This window comes from Serinus canaria, chromosome 2 (genome assembly GCF_022539315.1).
Source record: "Serinus canaria isolate serCan28SL12 chromosome 2, serCan2020, whole genome shotgun sequence".
NCBI lineage: Eukaryota > Metazoa > Chordata > Aves > Passeriformes > Fringillidae > Serinus > Serinus canaria.
Window position 1 is genome coordinate 118679587 of NC_066315.1, and position 22168 is coordinate 118701754.

The following is a 22168-nucleotide window of genomic DNA, read 5'->3' on the forward strand; positions in this document are numbered from 1 at the left end:
CATCCTTATTCCCTTTCTTTCCTCAGCAGTACTTGGGATTCTCTTCTCTGACAGCCAGGCTTCTCTGAGCACATGAAATTTAACTGGTTAGGGAATGCACTAAGTAGGAGACCTAGCAGCCTGCCAGTACTTAAAAAGGCCCACAAGAGAGCTGGAAAGGCACGTTTTACCACGGCATGTAGTGACAGGACAGTGGGAAATGGCTTTAAACTGAAAAAGAGTAGTTCAAGATTGGATATAAGAAGAAATTCATTACTGTGAATGTGGTGAGGCACTGGAACAGGTTGCCCAGACAAGTTGTGGATGACTCATGCCTGGAAGTATTCAGTGTTGGATGGGGCTTTGAGCAAGCTGGTCTAATGGCAGGGGGTGCCCTGTCCATGGCAGGGGGTTGGAATCTTTAAGGTTCCTTTAAGGTATCTTTAAGGTTCCTTCCAACCCAAACCAATTTATGATTCTGTAATAATGCCTTATTAACAACTGTTAATGTATATAACAACTTCTGCTGGAGCAGAATACACTGCATCTTTTTATTAATCAAAGTGACCATGAAATGGCTGCAGAAGATACTCTCTATGTACAGATCCCTCCCTCTTGGAGACAGACATTTGTATGTTTATATGAGCAAGACGAAGATGTGAGAAGAACTGGCTTCTGGGAAGTTTTAAATACATAGGAATACAAAAAACAAAACAAAAACAGGGATACAATAAAATATATATGTATGGTTACTTCTGCCTCAGAACTTTCACATTCTTCATTTTCCCTCATGTTATTAACTACTCAGACAGATAATCTCCAGTTTCCCTTATTACTCAAATTCCTCGTCTTTAACAGCGGAGAACTTAACCACGCCCCAGCCCAGGAAGAGGCGCCGCTAGATGGCACCTCCCCCGCATCACTCGGCCGCTCTCAGTCTGTCCGTCCATCGTCCGTCTGTCCCTGCTTCCCTCCCTCTCTGTGTCTACAGAGCAATCCTCCCTCACATTAATTACTGTTATCCAGGACACTTGCAACTCGGCAAGTAAAAAGGTACCGTACCCGCTCCAGCCTCAGTACATTCATAGTTCTGCTGTGCCTGTGCCCCATTTCTTACCCGTGCTGCATCTCCGTCCTGCTTTATCATATCCATTCCAGGCAGCTGGTTTGGAAAGAGATTGCCTCCCCTCATAGCAGGATCATTAACCTATTGGTAACAAGATATTAAGGAGAATGAATCAAAAAATATCTTGGGAGAAGGGCTAGGAATGCAGAAGAATCATTACAGACCATTACACTACTTTAATGTACCAACACCCACTCCAGGCACTCCTCTTGCACAGCATGTATTTGACTTATATTATTCTGTTTCACAGTCAACAACAAAGATTTCATTCCTGATACTATGACCCTTATGCATATTTTACAAAGCAGGTTCCATAAATTATGTCAGTGTTATCTGAAGAGGAAATCCCTGTTATCAAAGTTCTGAAAGCAGAAACATGTAACTACCTTCCTAACTCAATAACACATGGCTTTGCTGCTTGCAAACCACCACACACTTTTTTCAAAGCCTAATGAGATAACATGTAGGCTAAATTATACCAACTACTGACTCAGTTTTAACAATACTTTTCTATTTGCAAGCAGTGGTAGAAAGGTAACATCAAATAGGAAAATGTGCAGTGGCATGCTTTCCTAAAGGATGGTCTCCACAATTTTCTGAACACAGTCACAGGAAAGTTGAAGCTATGTGTTTCTGCACAGCCAAAAGGTCTGCAATGCTTAGTCATGTGTAATTTACCAAATTTACAGCATGGATTTCTCAGTCAAAGGATTAATCTCACCATGTAGGAACTGGCATAAAATACAAAACAGAGCCCTTCAACAGGTTCTGAAATATTATAAGAAACAGTTTTCCTTACAAGTTTAACACGGAAAGAAAGAAACCTCTTTCTAGGAAGACTTTCTTGAGTCAATTCTACTCCTTCAGATTAGATCCCATTCTCATGACACTCTCCCTCCAGACATATCTATTGGCAAGATCTTGTCTCAGCCTTCTCTTGTTGAGGAGGACTCATTACTTCAACATACAAAATCTTCTCATTTCAGGTTCTCCTGACTGTTATTTCTGTTGCTAGTCACTGATTTTGAAAAATACATTCATATGCAACCACCTAAAGACTGGTTTCCAATTCTGCCAGATATAAGGCTACAATTCAATGGGAAAGATAAAAAACTTAAAATACTTTTGCCTTCGGAATTTTGACTCCAAAGAAATTAAGTGCTGCAAGCCTCCTAGTGATGCTTTCTGCTCCTTGGAGAGATTTTTAAGCCTGAATGTGAAAATTTATATCAGAAGGGAAGAAAAACACATTATTTTATTCAGAAAGGAAGATAACAGATACCTTTGCAGCTTTATCTACAAGCAATTGATGAATCCATGTTTAAAAAGTGTTTTCTGCCACTAATCAATATTCATTAGAATGTGCAAGCACAAATACCTTTTCTGATAGTTTAGTAGACAAAGGGAGGTAAAAAGGAAAGCAGAAATAAAAAATTTGTATCCTGAATCAACAGCAGTTTTGGAACCAAAAGATGACTGCATGATTTGTCTCATGGCACTTAGGACAGGTATGGAAAAGGAAAGTGGCTCCAGGCCACAACAAAAGGAACAAAGGCATCAGTGAAGTTTCTATTAAAGAATCTCTTTGCCAGTAAGATGCAAGAATCCTGACTGACATAGTATCAGATATTAAAAAAAAAAAACCAACCCAAACTCAAAAAAAAAACCAAAAAAAACCCCCCTACTATTTTGTTCTATGAATACATTTGCTTCAGAAGACCTTAAAACACCCGACATTAACTCTTCTGACTGCAAAAAATTTCAATTAGAAAAGTATGGAGAAGGACAAAGAAATGGAAAGGTTTTTATAATTTTCTGAAGAAAGGTAAAGTGGTGTTATCCTATATGAAGTCTTACTAAAAACGAGCAAATATATTTTACAATTCCTTTGCAATTGAGCAAAATTAATACTCTCCCTAAAAAACTAAGTTATATACAAGGTGTATAACAAGTAAAGTTTCCTACCACTCCAGAGCTCCTTTAATCTGGTATGCTGAACAAAATCAAAATACCATTTCAAGATAACTCTTCTTAAATGCCATAATATTTTTGGCCTGGGGAGTACTGCCCTGTGGAGATTAATACACAACTACTCTGACTGGAATTCTAAATTGGGGTTTACATCACATAGTGAAAAGCCTCTTTTCTTGCACAGGTTTCAAACTGGTTCTCTGATAGCTCAGTAAATAGCACAGATCCATGATGCAAAATAAGTAACAAGCAAAACCATGGCAGTAGTCCACTGTGCCAACAAGAAGATGAGGACAAGGACACAGAAAGATCTCTGAATGGTGCAACACCAGGAAGCTTTACTTTCTTGATGCCTGGGAAAGCTGTTTTGGACAGGAGGAACCTGCAGACCTGGCAGCCAGCATTTCAGTATTCCTGGTAGCAGCCTCCTAGAAGAAACACTAGTAAGAGCAGCCTGAAGAGATTAAATGTAATTATAAGAGAGAAGATGATAATGAGACAAGATCTCATTCCTCAAATATATAAAAGAGTCTCTAAGTATATAATAATTACCAAGCCCATTTTGGCCACAATCTTTTTGCTTGGTGATGCTGGGAGCCCAGGTGGTAAATAAGAGCAGTTGGAGATAACACAAGTATGATCAGATGGACACCAAACTTAGTATTTCTGAGCTCTGGATGCATCTGTCTGATACAGCATAGTGCCACAACAAGAGAGGAAAGAGAGCCAACAAAACCTGTTTGGTACCAGGGGTAATATACCTGCTTCTCACCTGGTAAGTCAGTCCAGGCACAGCTGTTTATTATTAGGTAGTAAGATCTTACTTCCAAAACCATCCAATAGTAATAATGTTGAGTTTTTTTCAAAAGCTAGAACACATTTGCAGAGAGTAACAGTGAATCACTGTTAGTCTCACTGCGGTCAGAAAGAGACAAGCATGTGAAGTTCAAATAATGTATTGTGGAACTAAAAGTGACACTGAATAAGTAAACAGAAGTGTAGGTGACAGTGTAAGAAAACCCCAAAGAATGAATGAAATAGCAACAGTCAGCAGAATTACAGAAAATACAGTCATTTTGAAAACCACCAGTTACAAGAAAAAGTTTAGCAGAGTCTAGGTCAATTGCTAAATAAAGATGTCACTTAAGTAAAACACTATGCCCTGAAAGCAGGAAAAAAAGGTGTCAATTTTAGTATTCAAGTACACAATTTTAGTTACTTGTGTTTCTCAAGAAAGAAAATGCAAAGCAGTACAGCACATTCCAGAGGACTAAAAAGTACTGTCTCGCGGCCCAGAAATGTCCCCTCAGCTGTCAGCTGGCCACCTCTGACCTAGACCTAGTGTAAAACATTTGCTTGCAGATGACACAATGGTGGGTGGTAAATCAGGAGGAAAACAGGTTACTGTTACAGAATGAGCCACAGCACTTTGCTTTAACAGACACAATCTAAGAAATGCAATTTGATGGAGACAGGAGGGAGGCAACACTTCTGGGAACAAAGAATGCAGGATTCATCTACGCAGAATGTGTTGAGGAGAATTTGGGGGACCATCATAAGGTTCTCAGTGTGACACTGTCAACAGAAGAATCAAGGCAACCCATACACTGGAAGAGAATTACAAGCAGAATTTGACTCTACACAGCTTTGGTACAGTCACTGTTAAATCACTGTCTCTGGTTACTCCATTCACGTTTCTAGGAGGAGGTTACAACAACACAGTTTAAGGTAGATCCAAAAAAGGGACTGATGGGCTGAAACCCAAATGTTGAGATGGATAAAGAACCTCAGCCTATTTAGCTTACTGGAAGTTGGATAAATTCTATCTTGAAACAAGATCTTGTAGTCTAACAGGAAGGAAAAGCAGTGTGACAGCTGTGCCAGGGGAAACAGTAGCCTGCATGGAAATCTTTAAAATAAAACCAGATCTCTTTCTACAATGTGGTTTGTAAATTCAGGTTCCTAAGAAAAATTGTGTAGCACAGGTATGCTGAGAAATCAGATTGGGTCATAACCTTTAAATCCCCTTTCTTTTCTTTTTTGGTTTTACTACTGTTTTACTACAGTAAACGTGTGCAACTCTATTAGCTTGGTAACTAATAATAAATAAAGTCTGCTATAATTTGGCTTAGCAACTGGGAATATCAGAGAAGGTGACAGATTTGGGAGTATCAAAATTACTTTGGGTCACCAGTATGCAGCAGCTGTAAAAGACAAATGTGATCTGCAGCTATATCTGTCAGAGTATTCCAAGAGAAATGGGGAAGAACTAGTGTCATGCACATGGCTCTGGTGGAAATACTGATTCAAACTAGAACAGCTGCAGAAAAGCAATGGGAGTTTAAAGCCCAAGAGACTGAAAAACCATGGCTTGTTTGGCTTAGAAGAGAAACCCCACACAACCCAAAATTAAACAAAAGAAATCTACCCAAACAAACAAAAATCCCCAAAACAACAAATCAACCAACCAACCACCACGTTATTATAATCCTTCTAAAATACAGAGAAGAAAAGAGCTAATTAAGGTGAAGGACAACACTGGAAAAGTAAACACTCTGTTATCAAATTTAGGGTGGAAAAAGTCATACATTGACAAGCCATCAACATAACCAGCTTTAAACTGGAACACTGTAGTATCAGAAAAAAATTATAGCAAGAGATTTCTATAGCAGAAGATGTTACCTGAAGACACAAGAGGTACCTTCCTGTGAATATTTCTAAGAAAAGTCCATAATTTCAAGCCTGTATTTTTGAACAAGCTGAAGGTCAGCTTTGAAGCAAATATATGAGCCTGTTAATTAACAGGATTTGTTTATCAAACACTTAATAATGTACTGAGAGAGTTTAATTGCAGGTTGACAAACAGAAATGTTATTTTTTCTTATTTCAGATATCCTAAGCAGCAGTATCAAATAAGAATGTGTAAACATCCTCTCAGCAGAAAAGAACAGGTTAGTTACGTATTGATTCAGCAACCTATTTTATATGCACCACATTACAAAAAATGTGCATTTAGTGCTTGTAAAGTTGCCACATGGATAGCTCTGAAAGCTGATTGAATATTTATTGTTTGGGACTACAAACACTGTGGCAGTTGAAGCATCTCCCAAACCCTGTCCATATGGGCAGCTTTCACTCCTCTCTCTAGAAAGCAGCTGCCTGCCATCCAGCTGCTGCTGCTGGGAAAATCAGCAACTGCAACTGTGCCACAGACACTTACCTATTGAGAACAGGAGCTGCCATCAGCATGTGCTTCCCATGGAAGTCCAGGAGCTAGCTACAGTGCTCTCTACCTCACTGGTCACCTTGGCTATTCGAGTGCAGAACTAAAACCAAAGCCCTTTTATCATAAATTTTCCAAGACAGCTAGTAAGAGAAACAATGCAGTGGACCTGAAAAACTACTGGAAGTAAAAGCAAATCCTCTAGCTGTCATCTCACATCCTTAGATTCTCACCTGCTCAGGACCCATGGAGGACAACCCTGATGTAGGCACAGAGGTCGCTGAGGTCATGCTGATCTGCCCTGTCATCTGGTTCATGTTGTTCATACCACTTGTGTTGGTTGCCATGGATACACTGATGTTCATGTTATTGTTGTACATGCTGGTGCTTGCTTGCTGCCCAAAATGTGGTGGGGACTGTTGTGAAAACATGCTACAGCAAGGAATGGAAAAAGCAATGTGTCAGACTTAGAATGCTAAAGCCACTAAGAAACTTTTAAAAATATATCTTAAGCTAGAATTTGTATATCCTGTCAGTTATTCCAGCTTGAAAGGAAAAACTAGTTTTCAGCTGCATTAATGTCTAAGGAGTAGATTTTCAAAATGTAAGGTCCCATGTCTGTGTACAAAAATGCATGCCTTTGCGTGTGAAACTATGGCAGAGTACAAATCTGTTCTGCACGTGCAAGAACAGCCAATCAGCTGTCTAAAGGAGCTTTGCATGTATTTTAAAGTAATGTTGGGAGGGAGAGGAAAACACCTTTAACCTCCAGTGTTAGCACAGCGTAGGACTGTTGAGCTAAAACTGAAGACAGGCTAATAAACTTTCTTTTTTGCAAAATAGGCTATTTGCATATACGAACACCAGATTTGCACATACAATTATGGCAAGCAGGCTCACAAATATAGACATGCAGTTGTGCAGGAATTTATTTACTAGGTCTTTGCATCAGGTTTTGAAAATGTGGCACTGTAAGAAACAACATAAAGTATAAGATCATTACCATCTATGTTTCTTTAAGGACATTTCTGAACAACTTACAGGGGAGTTACTGTGGGAAACCTCATCCTAGATTTTATTCAGTCCAAAAGTTTTCTGGACAGTATCTTCCTTCCCATTATGTTGAAAGCCATATGAGAGACTTCTCTGCATTTCCTAAAATGCACTTCACTGTTTACACATCAGTCTTCTCTAGTCTTTGAGCATAATTCAACAGCCAATGAAGGAATTATTACTGACAATGTGTCTGTTTAGAGAATGTGCATTAGACCGAAATACTGGAAGGGCTGCTGTGTCTCAGTATCAGTGGCTGACTTTCCCTCCCCTGTGAAGCACTGCTCCCACAGCTGAGGAAATCTTTCAGGGTTAACACTCAATCTTGCACTTGGGTACTCTGTTAGGCTATTGCTGCGCATTCTGAGACCTGGTGCAGTGCAATGGCATTCTGGGCACAGGACCAAACCCAGAAAATCCCACCATTCTCTTTCTTCCAATTCCATGTCTTTTCAGGCCACCTCACCCCATTTTTAAGTTGTTATTTGGATGGCTGAAACAGTACACTACAGATCATTGTGAATACTCAGTGGCTTGTGTAAGCACATTTGACATGTCTCTGCTGCAGAGCTGCAGTTTAGCAAAGCCAACCATTGGAGTTATGGAGCTGCCCCCGCTGCCATTTTTGGCAGAAGCCATGACAGTGGTAGCTATGCCTCCTGCGGATGCTTCAGGAAGACTGTGAGGATGAGGCATGGACAAGGATGAGGATAAGAGATAAATCAACTGCTTTAGGGGGAACTTTACTTGGATTAACCTCATCAATAAAATACTGGTGTTTTGGGTTTCTTAAATCTTTGTCAGCTAGCAGGAAAAAGGTTTGTTGCTGTGCTAGGACAGTAAGCCTGAGAACTTCAGGATGGCAAAAGCACAGTGCTAGAGACAGCTGTGTGCACCCCAGTGCCAACTGATAAAGGCTGTACCTGACAGCTCCTCCCATCTTCCAAGGAAAAGCTCAGATCACTGCCATCTGGAAGCTCATTGCTGCCTACTAATAGTGTTCAAAACCCATTTGATTTGGACAGACTGATTATTAGAGCTACACCCACTGGGGCAGGGGCCTCAGCCAAAAAGGTGACTGCATGCGTGAGGTATTGCTACAATGCTGTCAGGGAATGACAGCTATATGCTGACCCCCAGCATGTGCAAGGACTAATGGGCTGAACCTGGTTACACTCCAGCATTTAAAGTAGGAGGTGATAATCCAGTCACTGCAATTCCAGAGCGGTAGAATGCATTGGCTCTGGTTTAGCTGATCCAGCCATGTAGAAAGCAGTGTGGGATGAAAATCATATGCAGAAGAAATGCATCCACACAAACATTACGGGCTGGAGCTCACTGAGCAGCACAGGTGCTTCTTAAGGGCACATGGTGTTTGATCAGTTGTAACAGACAAAGCACTGCATTGTGTGGATGCAGGTCTTTTAGCTATGCACCCACTTTGCCATGTGTGAAAACAGAATTTAAACCAATTCGTCAAGCCAAATTGGAAAGAAATCTCTTTTAGGATAGATAGTTAGCAACAAACAAACACACAAAAAGTTACATAAAACGAGCCCATAAATAAGTGTAGATCATAAATGACCCTATTACTCTGTGTGCTCATTTTGGTTTTCTTCTGGATTTACCTGTTACCACCCATATTCCCTTGTGCCCACCCATTCATCTCCGTAGAGGACTGATAGGCAGGATTAGCCTGAGACTGCTGAATCATGGGGCTTTGAGTGTGAGCCAGCCTTGGTGACATCAGTGGACTCTGAGGAGTAGTAGCCCCTGTGAAGCCTGGATCGGGCTGCTGACTAATACCTGAAGAAGAAAATAAGAAATTTAGCCACTGTACATTCAGAGTTAAAACAAACCAAGAGCTCATACCTGCAAATTTGATTGTAACCAGTCTTACTTTTATCATCTGGTAAGAGTAGATACCAAATTTAGAGTTGGATGGACATAATTTATTATATCAGCAGAACTTTCACATAATATATTATTTAATATAATTATAACATAACTTATACAGTAGGTATAAATAAAGAAACTGTATAACAATAACTGTATGGAGGTAACTGCCCAGAAGAAAGTGGTTTGTGGCTTTGTAAAACAAAAACAGGAAATGGTATTAAATTGGGTTAGGGGTAGGAAATTATCTAAAACTGATTTATATTACTTAAATTGAAGAGGTTTTTGTTTAGTTCACTCAAAATTCAGAGTCCATCAAGCAAATACATACACATACATGGGTTTGTGTGTGTGTACATGTATTTATCTGCATATATCTATATATAAACAAGCATACACATTGCACGTCTGCTGCTGCTGCTCAAAGAAAGAGCAGTGCTTGGAGAATAACTGGTACTAGAGCTAGGAGAGTGACTCCAAGGGGTCCAAGGGGTCGAAATTGCCATGTTTTCCACTGTTCCTAGGGAGCCAGGCAAGAGCCTGTGGAGCAGGGGCTCGGACCCAGCACTGGGAGGAACATGGGGGAATAAGGACTGACAAAATGCACTGAGAGGGAGCGGAACCAGTACCGTAGTTTGGAGGAAATGGAAACTGCTGTGCGTTTGCCTGCGGGATGCGCGGGTTGCTCATGGTTGCCGGGATGCCACCGGTGGCCACCATGCTGGGGGTCATGCTCAAGCCTTGCCCTCGCATCATCAGCGTCCGCTGCTGCACCTGCTGCTGCTGCTGCTGCATCTGCCGCTGCCGCAGGTGCTGGCTCAGGATCTCCCGCTGCCTCTGCGCCAACATCTGCGCGTTGATGGGGCCCTGGGGGAAAGCCACCACCACCCATCCATCAACAACCCTTCCAAGGCAACCCAGCCAGCAGAGGCATCTCCACTAGAGCAAACTCAAAGATTCCAGCTTTTTTCCCCCCTCATCACACAACTAACAGAAATACAAAGCAGGAGAGAATAAACTTGCTAATGCTTCTGCTGGGCAAGGCTTTCAACACTGCAAGAGTCAGTAACTGAAATAATACCAGCGTTTAAGGCTGCAGTGATCTGTATTTGCAGTGATTTGTATCTGCAAATGGAGCAGCTCATTAAAAACACACATCTTTAGGAAATGAGAAGCATGGTTAAAAATGCAGTTATACCAAATCTTTATTAAACAATTATCCATCCCATGTAAAAATGGGAATAACTCTCAGAAATGAAACAGCAAAATACTCCCTATCACACAGACTGCAATATTTGTATTGAAATTGCACTTGCCACAAAGCATTGCTATTGCATTATATTGGGCAAGAAAGCAAAAAAGGAAGTGACTTTCTTTTTTAAAAGGTATTATTTTTCTCACCTGTGTTGGCACTCCAGTTCTCAAGGACAGATTCATATTGGAGACGCTGCTGATCTGATTTATCAGTGGCTGCCGATTCTAAAGAGAAAAAAACCAAACCACCCCAACACCAAAACCCAAAAGTTTTTAGAAGGAAAGGGAAAAAAGAAGTGTTACATACAAAGTCATACAGATATACTTCTCTGACGAGTTGGTCTGTAGACCTAGTTCTACTTATCCAACAGTGACTAATTTTCCTCCTCAAATCCTACTCCCACTCACAGAATGCTGTTTCTTAAAGAGATAATACAGCATAAAAATAACAACACAGGCATTATGCTGTTTATACCAAACATGCTCCCTTCATAGCTCCTGTTCTTTTTCGCTATGGGACTGGACTGTTGAAGTTTATTCCAAATTAGATCTCATCCTGATGACTGAAGGCAGAAATTATCTTTCCTCCTTAAATACTATAAGCACTGATATCTGATAGTACTACAAACCTATGTATTTAAAAACAAAACAGGAAACAAGAACTTAATTCTCAGAAGCAGACTAAGGCCAAGGGAAAAAAAAGGATGTAGGATATAGGCAACAGGCAGCAATAAAAGCAGTGAAGAGTCAAGATACAGCAAATAGAAAAAGACGTATATAACAAAAAGCACCAATGTAACCTTGCTCAGAGACTTAGTGAGATCTAGGCTTAAATACTGGTCATTGGCGTATTGTATTACACTAAGAATAATGTGAAGATACCAAAAAAGACAAAAAAGAGAACGTGCAAGGCACTATCTTGTCAAGACTTATTGTGGCTCCTGTTAAATTTTAGCTTAAAAGCGGAATGAAGCGAGACCCGGTCCATTTGGAGCAAGCTGACCGCACGTGCCGCCTAGGAGAGAGAGCTGGGCACGGAAGGGGCCGTACCTGCTGCGCCTGGAGGCGGTGCTGCAGCTGGAGGCGCAGCTGGTTGGGCTGGTTCTGCACCATGCCGGCGGGCCGCAGGCCGGGCCGGGGCTGCATGCGCAGGGCGGTGTATCCCGGGCGCTGCCCCATGGCGTGGAAGCTGGGGTCCTGCATGGGCGCGTAGCTGCCCTGTGCCATCTGTGCCTGCGCCGCGTACTGCTGCGAGAACACCGGAGCCTTCTGCTCCAGCAGCATGCTGGACTCCTGGCTCGGGAAGGTCTCGGGGTCGACAGCTTGGCTCTGCAGAAAGACACCAGCAATAGGAACAGTTGGTGGGACACGGCTTTCCAGAGGATTATACGGGACTAATACAGACAGCCTGCAAAAACAACCTTCTAGAATGGGAATGTTTTGAAACAGAGAATTACATTATCTTTCTTTACCTCAGTATAAAACTTAAAAATAAGCAGAATTGTATGAAAATATATTCAAGGAGACAAATTCCTCCTCTCTCTCTTTTCCTTTGTTTTGTAGGGTTTTTCTTTAAATAAAACTCCATAATCTTTCTTGTGTTCTTTACACAGACATTGCATTACTCTTCTAATGAATAAAAATCTGAAACGACAAATGCTAGATCAAAATCTGTAAATGAAGTGATGCTGCCATATTTTTGCCATTGAATCTGAGATAAATTCAAAGGTATTATACAAATGAATAACTAGATTTTTATCAGTGTCTTTAAACAAAATAATGACTTCAAATAAAGATGCCTGAAACTATTACAGAAGCTAATGTGAACAGAGTGCCTAATTCTTTCAGAGCACTTTTGCACTAACTGATTATCCATTAGCATAAATAAACTAACGCAATTCGGAATTCCATTCTACATACTCCCCTAATATTTGCTCCAGCCAGAATAATTTGATAGCTTATTCCACACTGACCTTGAAAATGAAGTTAATCTAAATTTCAGTGCCCTCATGAAAGGAAGTCTTTAAACTGCTGTAAAATGTTTGAAGGCTATTTTAAAAAACATGTTTTAAAATGAAGCAGTCCTCTTATCTGCAAGATCCTTTAAGTGTTTCCACTGAATTATTAATTAAATAGAAACATATTTACTGCTTAGCTTGAAATAAACCATTATTCATATTTTTTGGTGGTGGCATTCCAAAACCTATATAATATTGCATGAAAGTTTCATAGAGCAAAATTGAAGTTCACCAATAAATTGTATCTCCAGCTCTACACCTCACTGACTTCTGTGTTGTACCAAATAGGCTTGGAGATAGCTTTCTCATGTTCAAAGCAGAATTTCATTGGTCCTATTTCATATCTAAAATACAGAGCTAGTTCACAGCTATGCTCAGGGTGCTGATGAGTGCTGGGGAATGAAATGGGTATTGCAGGATCCTCTTAGAATATTAAGTCATTGTACAGACATACACTGATTTTGGAAATAAAATTCTAATGCCAGAAATGTCAGGAACTAACTTTTACTCAAAATACTTTCATTTTTACCACTTTTTTTCTTTGCAGCATGTAAGACTGAAACAGGCAAGAACCACGTGGAAGTCAACAAAAATGACTGTGGGGAAAAATGGATGAAAAAGTACAGAACAAAGTGTAGAAAGCATGCTCAAAATTCAGAAAAAAAATTACAGTTTAAGTGCTTGGAATGGAATCAGCTGCCTCAGATAAATCTCATCCCTTAACACAGAGTAATCAACTAAGGAAAAAACCATAGGTGAATTTACACACCTCAGGTTTGCTAATCCAAAAGTTTGTTGTCCCCATCACACCAAACTCTGGATCCTGCTCTTCAGCTCCTAGGTCTTCATGCTCTTATTTTCCTTTTCCCGATATTCTGTTGCTGGCCATGATCTTACCTTTTGTCCCCTACAGCTGTTTCTCTGACCACCATTTTTTTGTTTTGGTCAGTTTGGTTGCGTAAAGCAGGTCAGAAGGAGGAGATCTAGGTGAGGGTGGCAGGGGAGAGGAAGGAAGACTAAGCCAGGGTCTGAGGGAAAGTTTTCAGGTGACACTGAGCCATTAAATGGACTTCCACTATCCTATCTTGCAAGAAATGTTTTCAACTTTTTCAACTCCACCTTGACAGCGTATTTTATAAAAACAATATATAATACACGCAAAATACCATGTCCAGTATACCTGGCTCACTAGTTCTGGTATTCCTAGGGCCCTGTCGATTTCTTCTAAACCATCAAAATTCCTTAATGCCATGTAAAGCTGATCCAGGAGAGCACCCTCATCACTTGGTGACTCTGATGAAGGATGATTACACAAGAGATCATCTGGTGAGCTGCCAAACGGCTGCCTGTGAAAACATGAACACAGGGATGGTAAACAGCTGCTGGAAAACATGAAATAATATCAGAGGATTAGTACTCAAACTGAACTAACAAGTAGAGACAGAAATTATTTTAATTGCTGCCAATTTTGGTTAGAAAGTTATCCTGGGTGGAAGTTATGCTACCCCAAGAAGTAACTAAATGACTAATGCCTGTCAAGAATCACAAGCGTGGTGATTCTGACAAGCAGGAAAGCCCAATAAATGTAGCCCAAGTGCTGACTGCATATTACAGGGTCAACAGAGAAACTGAGAAGTCAGTATAGAATACAGCCACTAAAGACAGAAGGAGAAATAATTTCTAAAATTTTTAAAACTAGTTGTAACTTTGAATGTCTCATGTCAGATCAAGTGTACTACCACAAGTAGTACTCATTTCCATACTCTCCCCTTAGTTGGTTTTCTGTCAGGCTAAACAAGTCACAGATGGGTCCATGGATTGTCTGAGCTCTCAAAAATGGAACATCTGGAAGAGCTGGGCAGAAGCACGAGGGAGCAGGGAGAAAAGGACATTCCCCTTTTTGCTTGCAGCAAAACACTGCATCAGCTTACCCCAAATGCACACTTGGGTATTAGTTTATACACTTGGTTATGTGCCTTGGAAGGGCATCAGCAAGAACTTGGGTACTGTCAGGCAGCATGTGATGACTCTATAAATCCTGCTTACCTCACCCCTGAATTTGTATGCGAAGCACACTTGCAGCTACAAAGGCAGAATAAAGGTTTGCTATAAACCCAAAGGACAAAACTTCCCGAGAAACAAACTAAATCTGAAATAACACCTTATCTGCAGCTAAATGACACGGTTTTGTTCTGCAGTTCACACACCTGCCCTGCTTCACGCACGCTACCACAAAACTGCAACAGAAAATAAAAAGAGCAGAGCATTCTGCAGGCAAGGGCAGCTACAAAATGCACATCATGGAAGAATCCCATCCCAGATAATTACTCAGTGACAACAAAAGCTGTCACCCATGGAGGGAGAAAAAGCACTATATGTGAACCCTTTTTACATGTCTGTTTAGAAAAAACAAAGAAACATGTTTGTGTATTTAGTTTCCATAATGAGATATATGGTTGCCATGGAAGTCTAATCTCTTATGTCAAAGCTGAGCAGGAGAGCTGCATCGTCAGGCTGCACACTGAATGAACTCAAGGGATGGCAGGCAGGAAAACGAATAAAAATACATTCTTTTTAATTGGATCCCAGACAGTAAAAAAAAAAAAAAAAAAAAAGGAAGGGTATATGACGCACCTTTAAAACATTGCAAAGTATTAATCAAACTCAGAGAAATTTTTCTAACTCCACAGATGAAATTATAAATCCGCAAAAAGGAAAGAGCAAAAAAAATCCTTTGATTCAAATTGCTTACAAACTCTTAAGATAACTTCTAAGAAGGGATCTGTTATATGGAAAAACAGTTGATGAGGCTAGCAAAAAACCCTCTCTGAAATTGCAAGTGAGTGTGAAGACACATGAAAAAGAAAACAAAAACATTTGTCAAATTCTGTATATTAAAAAATGACAATTACTTACAATTTCTCAATTTCTTTTGTATACCCCAATGAAAATGTTAGTTTTTAATTTAAGAATTATTTTTACTCATTTAATACATAGCAACCATCAGATTATAAAAATAGCCACCTTGGGGATTAATAAAGCAAGAAATGGTAGCAGCAACCAATTAATCGTCTCTGGCTGGGGTGTAAATGATCAAAATATTGGTACTTTCAGATGCAATGCAATGGGAATTTTTTTCACTATCTTCAGCTATAAGGAAATTAACTATGTGGAAATAAGGAAATTATTCAGCTGTAAGGAAATTGTGACGAATGCAAAGGTAAAAAAATGGAAGAATTAACTGCCTGGCTTGCTGACCAGACATGACCCTGTATTTTCTTTTAAGGTGTAGTTTTTAAAGTGAATAATTCCATTATACAAACACTGCATTTTGCATATGGATATGCTAACTGAGGGAAACACCAGGAAACATCTCAAAAAGCATGGAATATAACAAAGAAAATGCCACATATATATTTATTGGTAATATTTTTGGGCATCCTAATGAAAACTAAGAGAATGTAGTCAGAATATAAACTTTTTTCCAAACATACTTTTTTTCCAAATGTATCCACCTAATTTTCTTTTCAGTAATCCCCCGATTTACTACTTACACAACTGAAAATATTTCAATGTTTTGTACTTGCTTGTCCATTTTGCATTCCTTAGACATTCCATATACACACAGTCTCTCTAAAGTAAGCTGCAGACCTTTTGGAGAAGACATGGCTCTTTTTTAAGAAGTGTAAGCTGCTTTTAACAGTTGTGCCATCACTTAAAAGTCTTGATGATGAATGAAGTTATTAAAACATTACATGTGAGTTAATGAGTTGTGACCAAACTGCAGTTCTGATTACCTGAGGAGGAGCTAACTTCAGGGAAGAGGCAGCCTTCCTTTCACTTCATCTTTCCTTCCTTGTCTTTTACAGAATTTAGGTCAATTAAAAGAACCCAAACAAAACATAATTAACCATGTCCTACATCACTTAAAATGCTACCCTGCTGCAGGAAGGGACAGATATTATGAATACACAGTCATGGCTAGTACTACTGGCACTCTTCCACATTTAGTGTTAAGTGTAATTGCTAACAACAAGAACTGCAAAATCAGACAAAATCATGCCCACGTTAATGCTCCAGAGGTGAGAAATGGTGCAACTATACCTCAAGTGCTGGCAGCATTCACTGTGATACAGAAGTTTCAATTCATTCAACACATTACACGGCAAAGAGAGCATTTATAAATATTACTGGAACACACATACATTTCATGAGCACAAAATAATGCAGAAACTAAATTGATGTACACTTGGTGAACATTCTATTCACAACTTTGTTTCCATGAAGTGTGTAAATTATAGGCCTGCAAAATCTCTCTGTGTTCTGATGTGACACCAAGACTCACCTGTTCTGATTACCAAAAGTTGCTTGTTCTATAGGCAAGATGCTGTCTGGCCACGGTGCAGTCTGATTTGGAGGTGCCTGCTGTTGGCTATACTGAGGTCCTCCTATGTTCATTTCCAATTCAGATGGCCCTAATCAAGAAAAAATAACCATATGACTTTTCTGAAGAGAAGCTACTTGCTTGTTAATTCTTTCAATTGAGTTACTTATGTTATGGTAAAAGCAAACTAAAGCATCAAGACTTCAGCAATATTACACTTAAAAGCAGTATTATTCCTTTGTTGAAATTTGCTTTTAAATTTTGAGAAAATATGAGTATTCTGAAAGTGGCTCAAAATTATAAAATAGCAGATACAACACCATAGATGCAAAAATGAATAAGACAAGCATAAGAAAAAGACTGTACATAGAGTCAGTATTATAATGCACTTGCTTTAAAAGTGACCAGGAACAATTATCATTCCACAGCGTTTGGTCTAAAAAAACTCCACAGTCTTTAGTGAACCAAAGCAACTTCATGTCCTCTTTCTCTGGCCACACAACCATGGAGCTACAGAGTAGCAGGAACTGTACATTTCAAAACGTGTTAAAATTAAGCATTTTAGACACCTTCTTTCCATGATCCACAGGAAAATTTCATGGTGAAATATGGTTCTTATTGAATCTATAAACAAACCGAGGATTTCTTACTTCTTTTCCTCCTGCTTCCATGTTTAACAATCCAGCACGTGCCAAAAGGAGCAGCTCCACGTGTGACTTACCCATATTCATGACCTGAGATGGAAGCATCTGCCTTGGGCCAGGCTGGCTGCTGGGTCTCAAGGGGATGCTGGCCGTGGGGTTGCGGATCATGCCTGCCTGCACCGGCCGGTTCATGGCGCCAGCCGTGGGCGCGCAGGTCACCCTCACCGCGGGGGCCTGGCTGCCCCAGTCTCCAGATGCCATGGCAGGCCGAGGGGCATTGCCACCAATCATTCCTGCACAAAAGCCAAACACACTCAGGTACCAGCACATGATCAGAACAGCTTTAACACCACTGCTGCCTGAGGAGCTGCATTTTCAGCAATACCAACGCAGTAGTTTCACTCAAAGCACACTGTACCACCACAGCTGCCCATCCAGATGTGCAAAACTGCAGAACAATGCCTTACACTGCTTAGCTGAGGGACTGGAGACTGTGATACATCTTACAAGAGGAAGACCCTTTTATCATTTCCGAAACGCTGCTGGGGAAAGTGTTCCCACATGTGGCCTGCGACAGGTGCTGAGGGTGTGTGGATAGCCTTAACTTCCTTCCTCAGGAAATGAATCACTGATGTGTGTCAGTGCTTTACTTTCCAAGTGCTAAGTGAGGATGAGGACTAACAATGTGTTAACACTAAACGCACAAATTAGAAGTATTGTGTATCAACTTGTGTTCTGCAAACATCTTTTGGTGACTTCTTTCACTTGGAACCCAGAGCTTTCAGAGCCTCGAGGCTCACCCAGATAATCTCAGATGAATGCACAGTGCAGGGAAATTACTCACGGGAACTTTCCGATAGATGCTGAAGTTCATTACCGTTATTATAGGGGAAGTCCTCCCACATCTACTGTAAACAACTGATACGTCTTATTTACACTTGGAATATATAGAATACTACACTCTGACAGTAGCCAAAAAGCCTCAAGCAAAACCCAACACAAAAACTCCCAAGCCCCAAAGATGGCAGTCACAGTATTTATACATTATATATACAGTATATATACATTTCAATTTTATATCAGTCAAGAGAGTAGATAAAACACTGGTTTCAGGCTGGACTAGTGGTTCAGATTGGTTTTTTCAGTTGCATTATGCAAAATCCCTAAATGAATACTAAAAGCCACACAAACAATTATTACTTATCAGTTCAAATATTTGGTGACATAAAACCAGAGAAAAACCCTCTGAAGAGGGTCTTTGTTTCAGCTGCTGTACAAAATTTGCTTTAGTGTTACATCCTGAGGTTCAGTCCATTTGTGTTCATATTCTATCAGATGAAAGATGTGCTGTGCTTGAGCAAGGCAGGAACACAATAATATTCTCTAACTTGTATATATAAGAAGAATAAAATCTTCTAACATGTATACAGAACATGAAAGTAAGATGACACTTGAAAGAATGCAAGTTGATCTCTAAACTGTCTAAATAAAATATTTCAGCCTGTAGCTGCATGTCTCTTTTAATACTGATGCCAACTAAATACACAAATTTGACACCAAATAGCCAGCTGAGAGGATTTCCAATGCCCATTTATTTACTCAGAACTCTTACAGGGTTGTTGCACACTTGCACAATCTCAGATTATGCACTAGTTGAAATAAATCCATCAGCCAGACTTTTCTTGTCAAACAGGCTATATGTTTGCCCCTTATTAGGTGAACATGTTGTTAATTGCAACATCTGATGGTTCCTAAAAAGGAGCTAAGACTACTAAGTAAAGAATAATTGAGGGCAAAGCCAACATCATAAGGGCAACACTATTGCCCATGATTTTGTTTTGAAAGACCCATCTCTATAGGTAGGTAAAAAGCAGTGCATAAAAGGCAGGACTAAAAATATGCAGACACAGAAATTCAGAATAAATATGCCAATACATAACATCCCACAAAACAGACTTCATGGAGAGTAATCATCTGCAGCATCAACCCCAATGTTAAGCTGCACATGCTATAGCTCGTTACTCAAGTATATTTGAAAAAAAACCCAGGAAAATTGTCTTACCTGCGCTGCTGTTGCCTAAAGTTCCTTGACTTCCTATCATCCCTTCATTCCTGCCCATCAGTCCCGGCTGAGGTATCACTGAGTAGGGGCTACTCGTTCTTATGGGTGGGAAAGTTCCTGCACCTGTTGGGTTCTGCAGTGTTATGTCAAGTGGTAAATTCTGGTTTGGTAACAACCTGCCCAGTTGGCCTGCTCGTGGGTTATTAAAAGCTAGACAGGAGGAGCAAAGAAAAAAAGCAAAGTTAAAAGAATGGAAACTTCACTAGGTTAAAAAAAAAAAAAAAAAAAAAGAAAAAAAAGAAAAGAACCTAGACACAATTAAAGCTCTTGGGCTCAGCTATTTAATGTTGCATAATTTACTCACTCCATATCTGAGATACATCTCTTCTTGACATTTAAATATAAATTTCAAAATGGAACATTCTGATACTGAACACAAACCAGATATGACGTATATATACAAAAACTTTAAATTATGCAATTTAACTGACAGAAGAGCCACTACAGCAAAATATACCACTATGTAATGTGCATACTTAATACTGTCAATTAATCTTATACCTAGTAGGACTGTAATTGCATGCAGATGCCATCCTGAGGCAGATTGTTAGGAATTATTTCAGTTTGGAGAGTTTTCTAGCACAAGCTGTGCCCCTGAAGAAGTTTTCAAAATTAAGGACAGACTGACTCTATATTGGATCCCACAGCCCCATTTCACCATGTACCTCTTAATTTTTCGGCTTGTACATTTTTTGTCATTAATAAAAAGAAATCCTTCTGTGATTCAGCAACAACAAAAAGCCAGCCCAGAATCTGAGCTGTGCCACCTTAATATTCTGGTAAAAAAAGTACCATATTCTTGATGGTTGTTGCCATCTTTATGTAACTACTTTCCTCTGGGTTGTGCTTTTAAAATCAGCCTCTGCAAATAAAATGGCAGACTGCCTCAGCAAAGTGAGTTTCAGACTGTGACTGGCAAGCATCTGGCTCAGCTGGTCTTTGGGCAATGTTCCAATGCATGAAAGCATCCTCTGTGTGCTCAACTAGCTCTCAAACATGAATCAAACACTGACCTTGTAGCTTTGATTCCAGTTCCAATCATACCCATGAAATACATGCAAGTAAATTAAACATTTTTGTGAAAATACTATTTGCAATACTTTTGATAGCTTCTTCTAGGAGAAGCACTTCTGCATTTTTGTGTTCATCACATTACTGAGAAGTTAAATTAATACTTTCTTATTTTAGATCAAAGTAGTGCTACTTTTGAATCTGAAAACTTAGATGAGGTTTAGCAAGTTTGCTAAAATGCACTGAAATATCTCACAACAGAGTTCTCTGACTTTTATTTTGTAAAACCAGACTAGAGGAACTCATTGTATTTTTTTTTAATGTAAGTCCTCTTGCCAGGTGTATTTGCTTGTATGTGTGTACAGAAAATATATCACATTACATACACCTAACTCCTAACCATGAGATTTAAGTTTTGTCTTGTCTGCCTGTTCAACTAAGCAAACAAAACTTACTTATGAAGCAAAAATTACTTTCTCAAGATTAGGGGTATCACAAAGTCTAAGGACTGAAGCAAAATTAAACTTCAGTGACAGTTTCAGAACAGTTTGCTCCAGAAGTTTGACACATCACATAGATAAATGAGTTATTTTATGTGCAGCTTTGCCAGCATCAACTAATATAACAAAAAGGAATTCTAGAAATGTGGCACAAAATAACAACACAGTTGATGAGCTGTGGTGGTGCTTAGATCACATCACCTCCTGCTAATTCTACTCTTTGTCAGGATGGGACTGAAGGAGGCTCCCTATCCCCCATGTAACAGACCCTAGCAATTTGGCAGATCTAGCAGCCTTTCTATTTTTCAACAGGCAAAAATATTTGTCTGTTGAAAATAAATGTAATTCACTAAAACCTGTAAAATTAAAGTTTGTTATTTCGTCAGAAAAAAAAAACCAACTATAAAAAACCCCAAATCTCTTCTGGAGTTGTATATGATTTGACATTCATTCTACATTTTTTATGGTGAGCATATGAGAGGCCTCTCACTTTTTCTGTGGACCTGTTTTCTGTATGCTCTTCTACTGAACCCAAGGCACAAGTTCCTAGGGGAATCAGGAAGAGACACAAGACTGAGCTGGGGGAAAATATTTTAGGTTTTAATTTAGATGGGAAACAGGATGCTGCTTTTGCAGAACTGCTGCTAACCATGAAGCCACTCTCATTTACAGTCATACAGTTACTGTACTGCCAGTAGCTTTAAAAGCACATTTAAAGCTAGGCTACCCCTAGAAAGCCAAAAGGCTGCAAGGAACAAACAGACCTTATTTCAGGAAGAATATGCTGAAGACTTCACAGAGATTCCCTTCTGACTTTGGAGGTGTTGCTGTTAGTACCTCTATACTCACAAAAGCAAGTACATTAAACCCAAGCATCCTCCTCTGAGCTACACAGATAACAAGTGATAACTTAAGAATCTGAAGTGGCCTTAATATGAATTTACACACTAATATTCATTGATAGAATATTAGTATTTATGTAAACAC

General features: G+C 39.6%; 1 protein-coding gene across 5 annotated transcripts in view; it reads right to left on the minus strand.

The window, feature by feature from the left end:
• NCOA2 (nuclear receptor coactivator 2) overlaps nucleotides 1–22168 on the minus strand; it is a 187810-nt gene that overhangs the window by 6003 nt on the left and 159639 nt on the right. For all 5 annotated transcript variants that reach the window (XM_030237618.2, XM_030237614.2, XM_018910971.3 and 2 more), the window contains 10 exons: nucleotides 19611–19820; nucleotides 17626–17841; nucleotides 16866–16995; nucleotides 13701–13866; nucleotides 11553–11831; nucleotides 10650–10727; nucleotides 9878–10115; nucleotides 8981–9158; nucleotides 6533–6731; nucleotides 1097–1186 (listed from right to left, as the gene is read on the minus strand). In XM_030237618.2, the coding sequence (XP_030093478.1) occupies nucleotides 1097–1186; nucleotides 6533–6731; nucleotides 8981–9158; nucleotides 9878–10115; nucleotides 10650–10727; nucleotides 11553–11831; nucleotides 13701–13866; nucleotides 16866–16995; nucleotides 17626–17841; nucleotides 19611–19820 (1784 nt within the window). The remainder of the gene's footprint in view (nucleotides 1–1096; nucleotides 1187–6532; nucleotides 6732–8980; nucleotides 9159–9877; nucleotides 10116–10649; nucleotides 10728–11552; nucleotides 11832–13700; nucleotides 13867–16865; nucleotides 16996–17625; nucleotides 17842–19610; nucleotides 19821–22168) is intronic.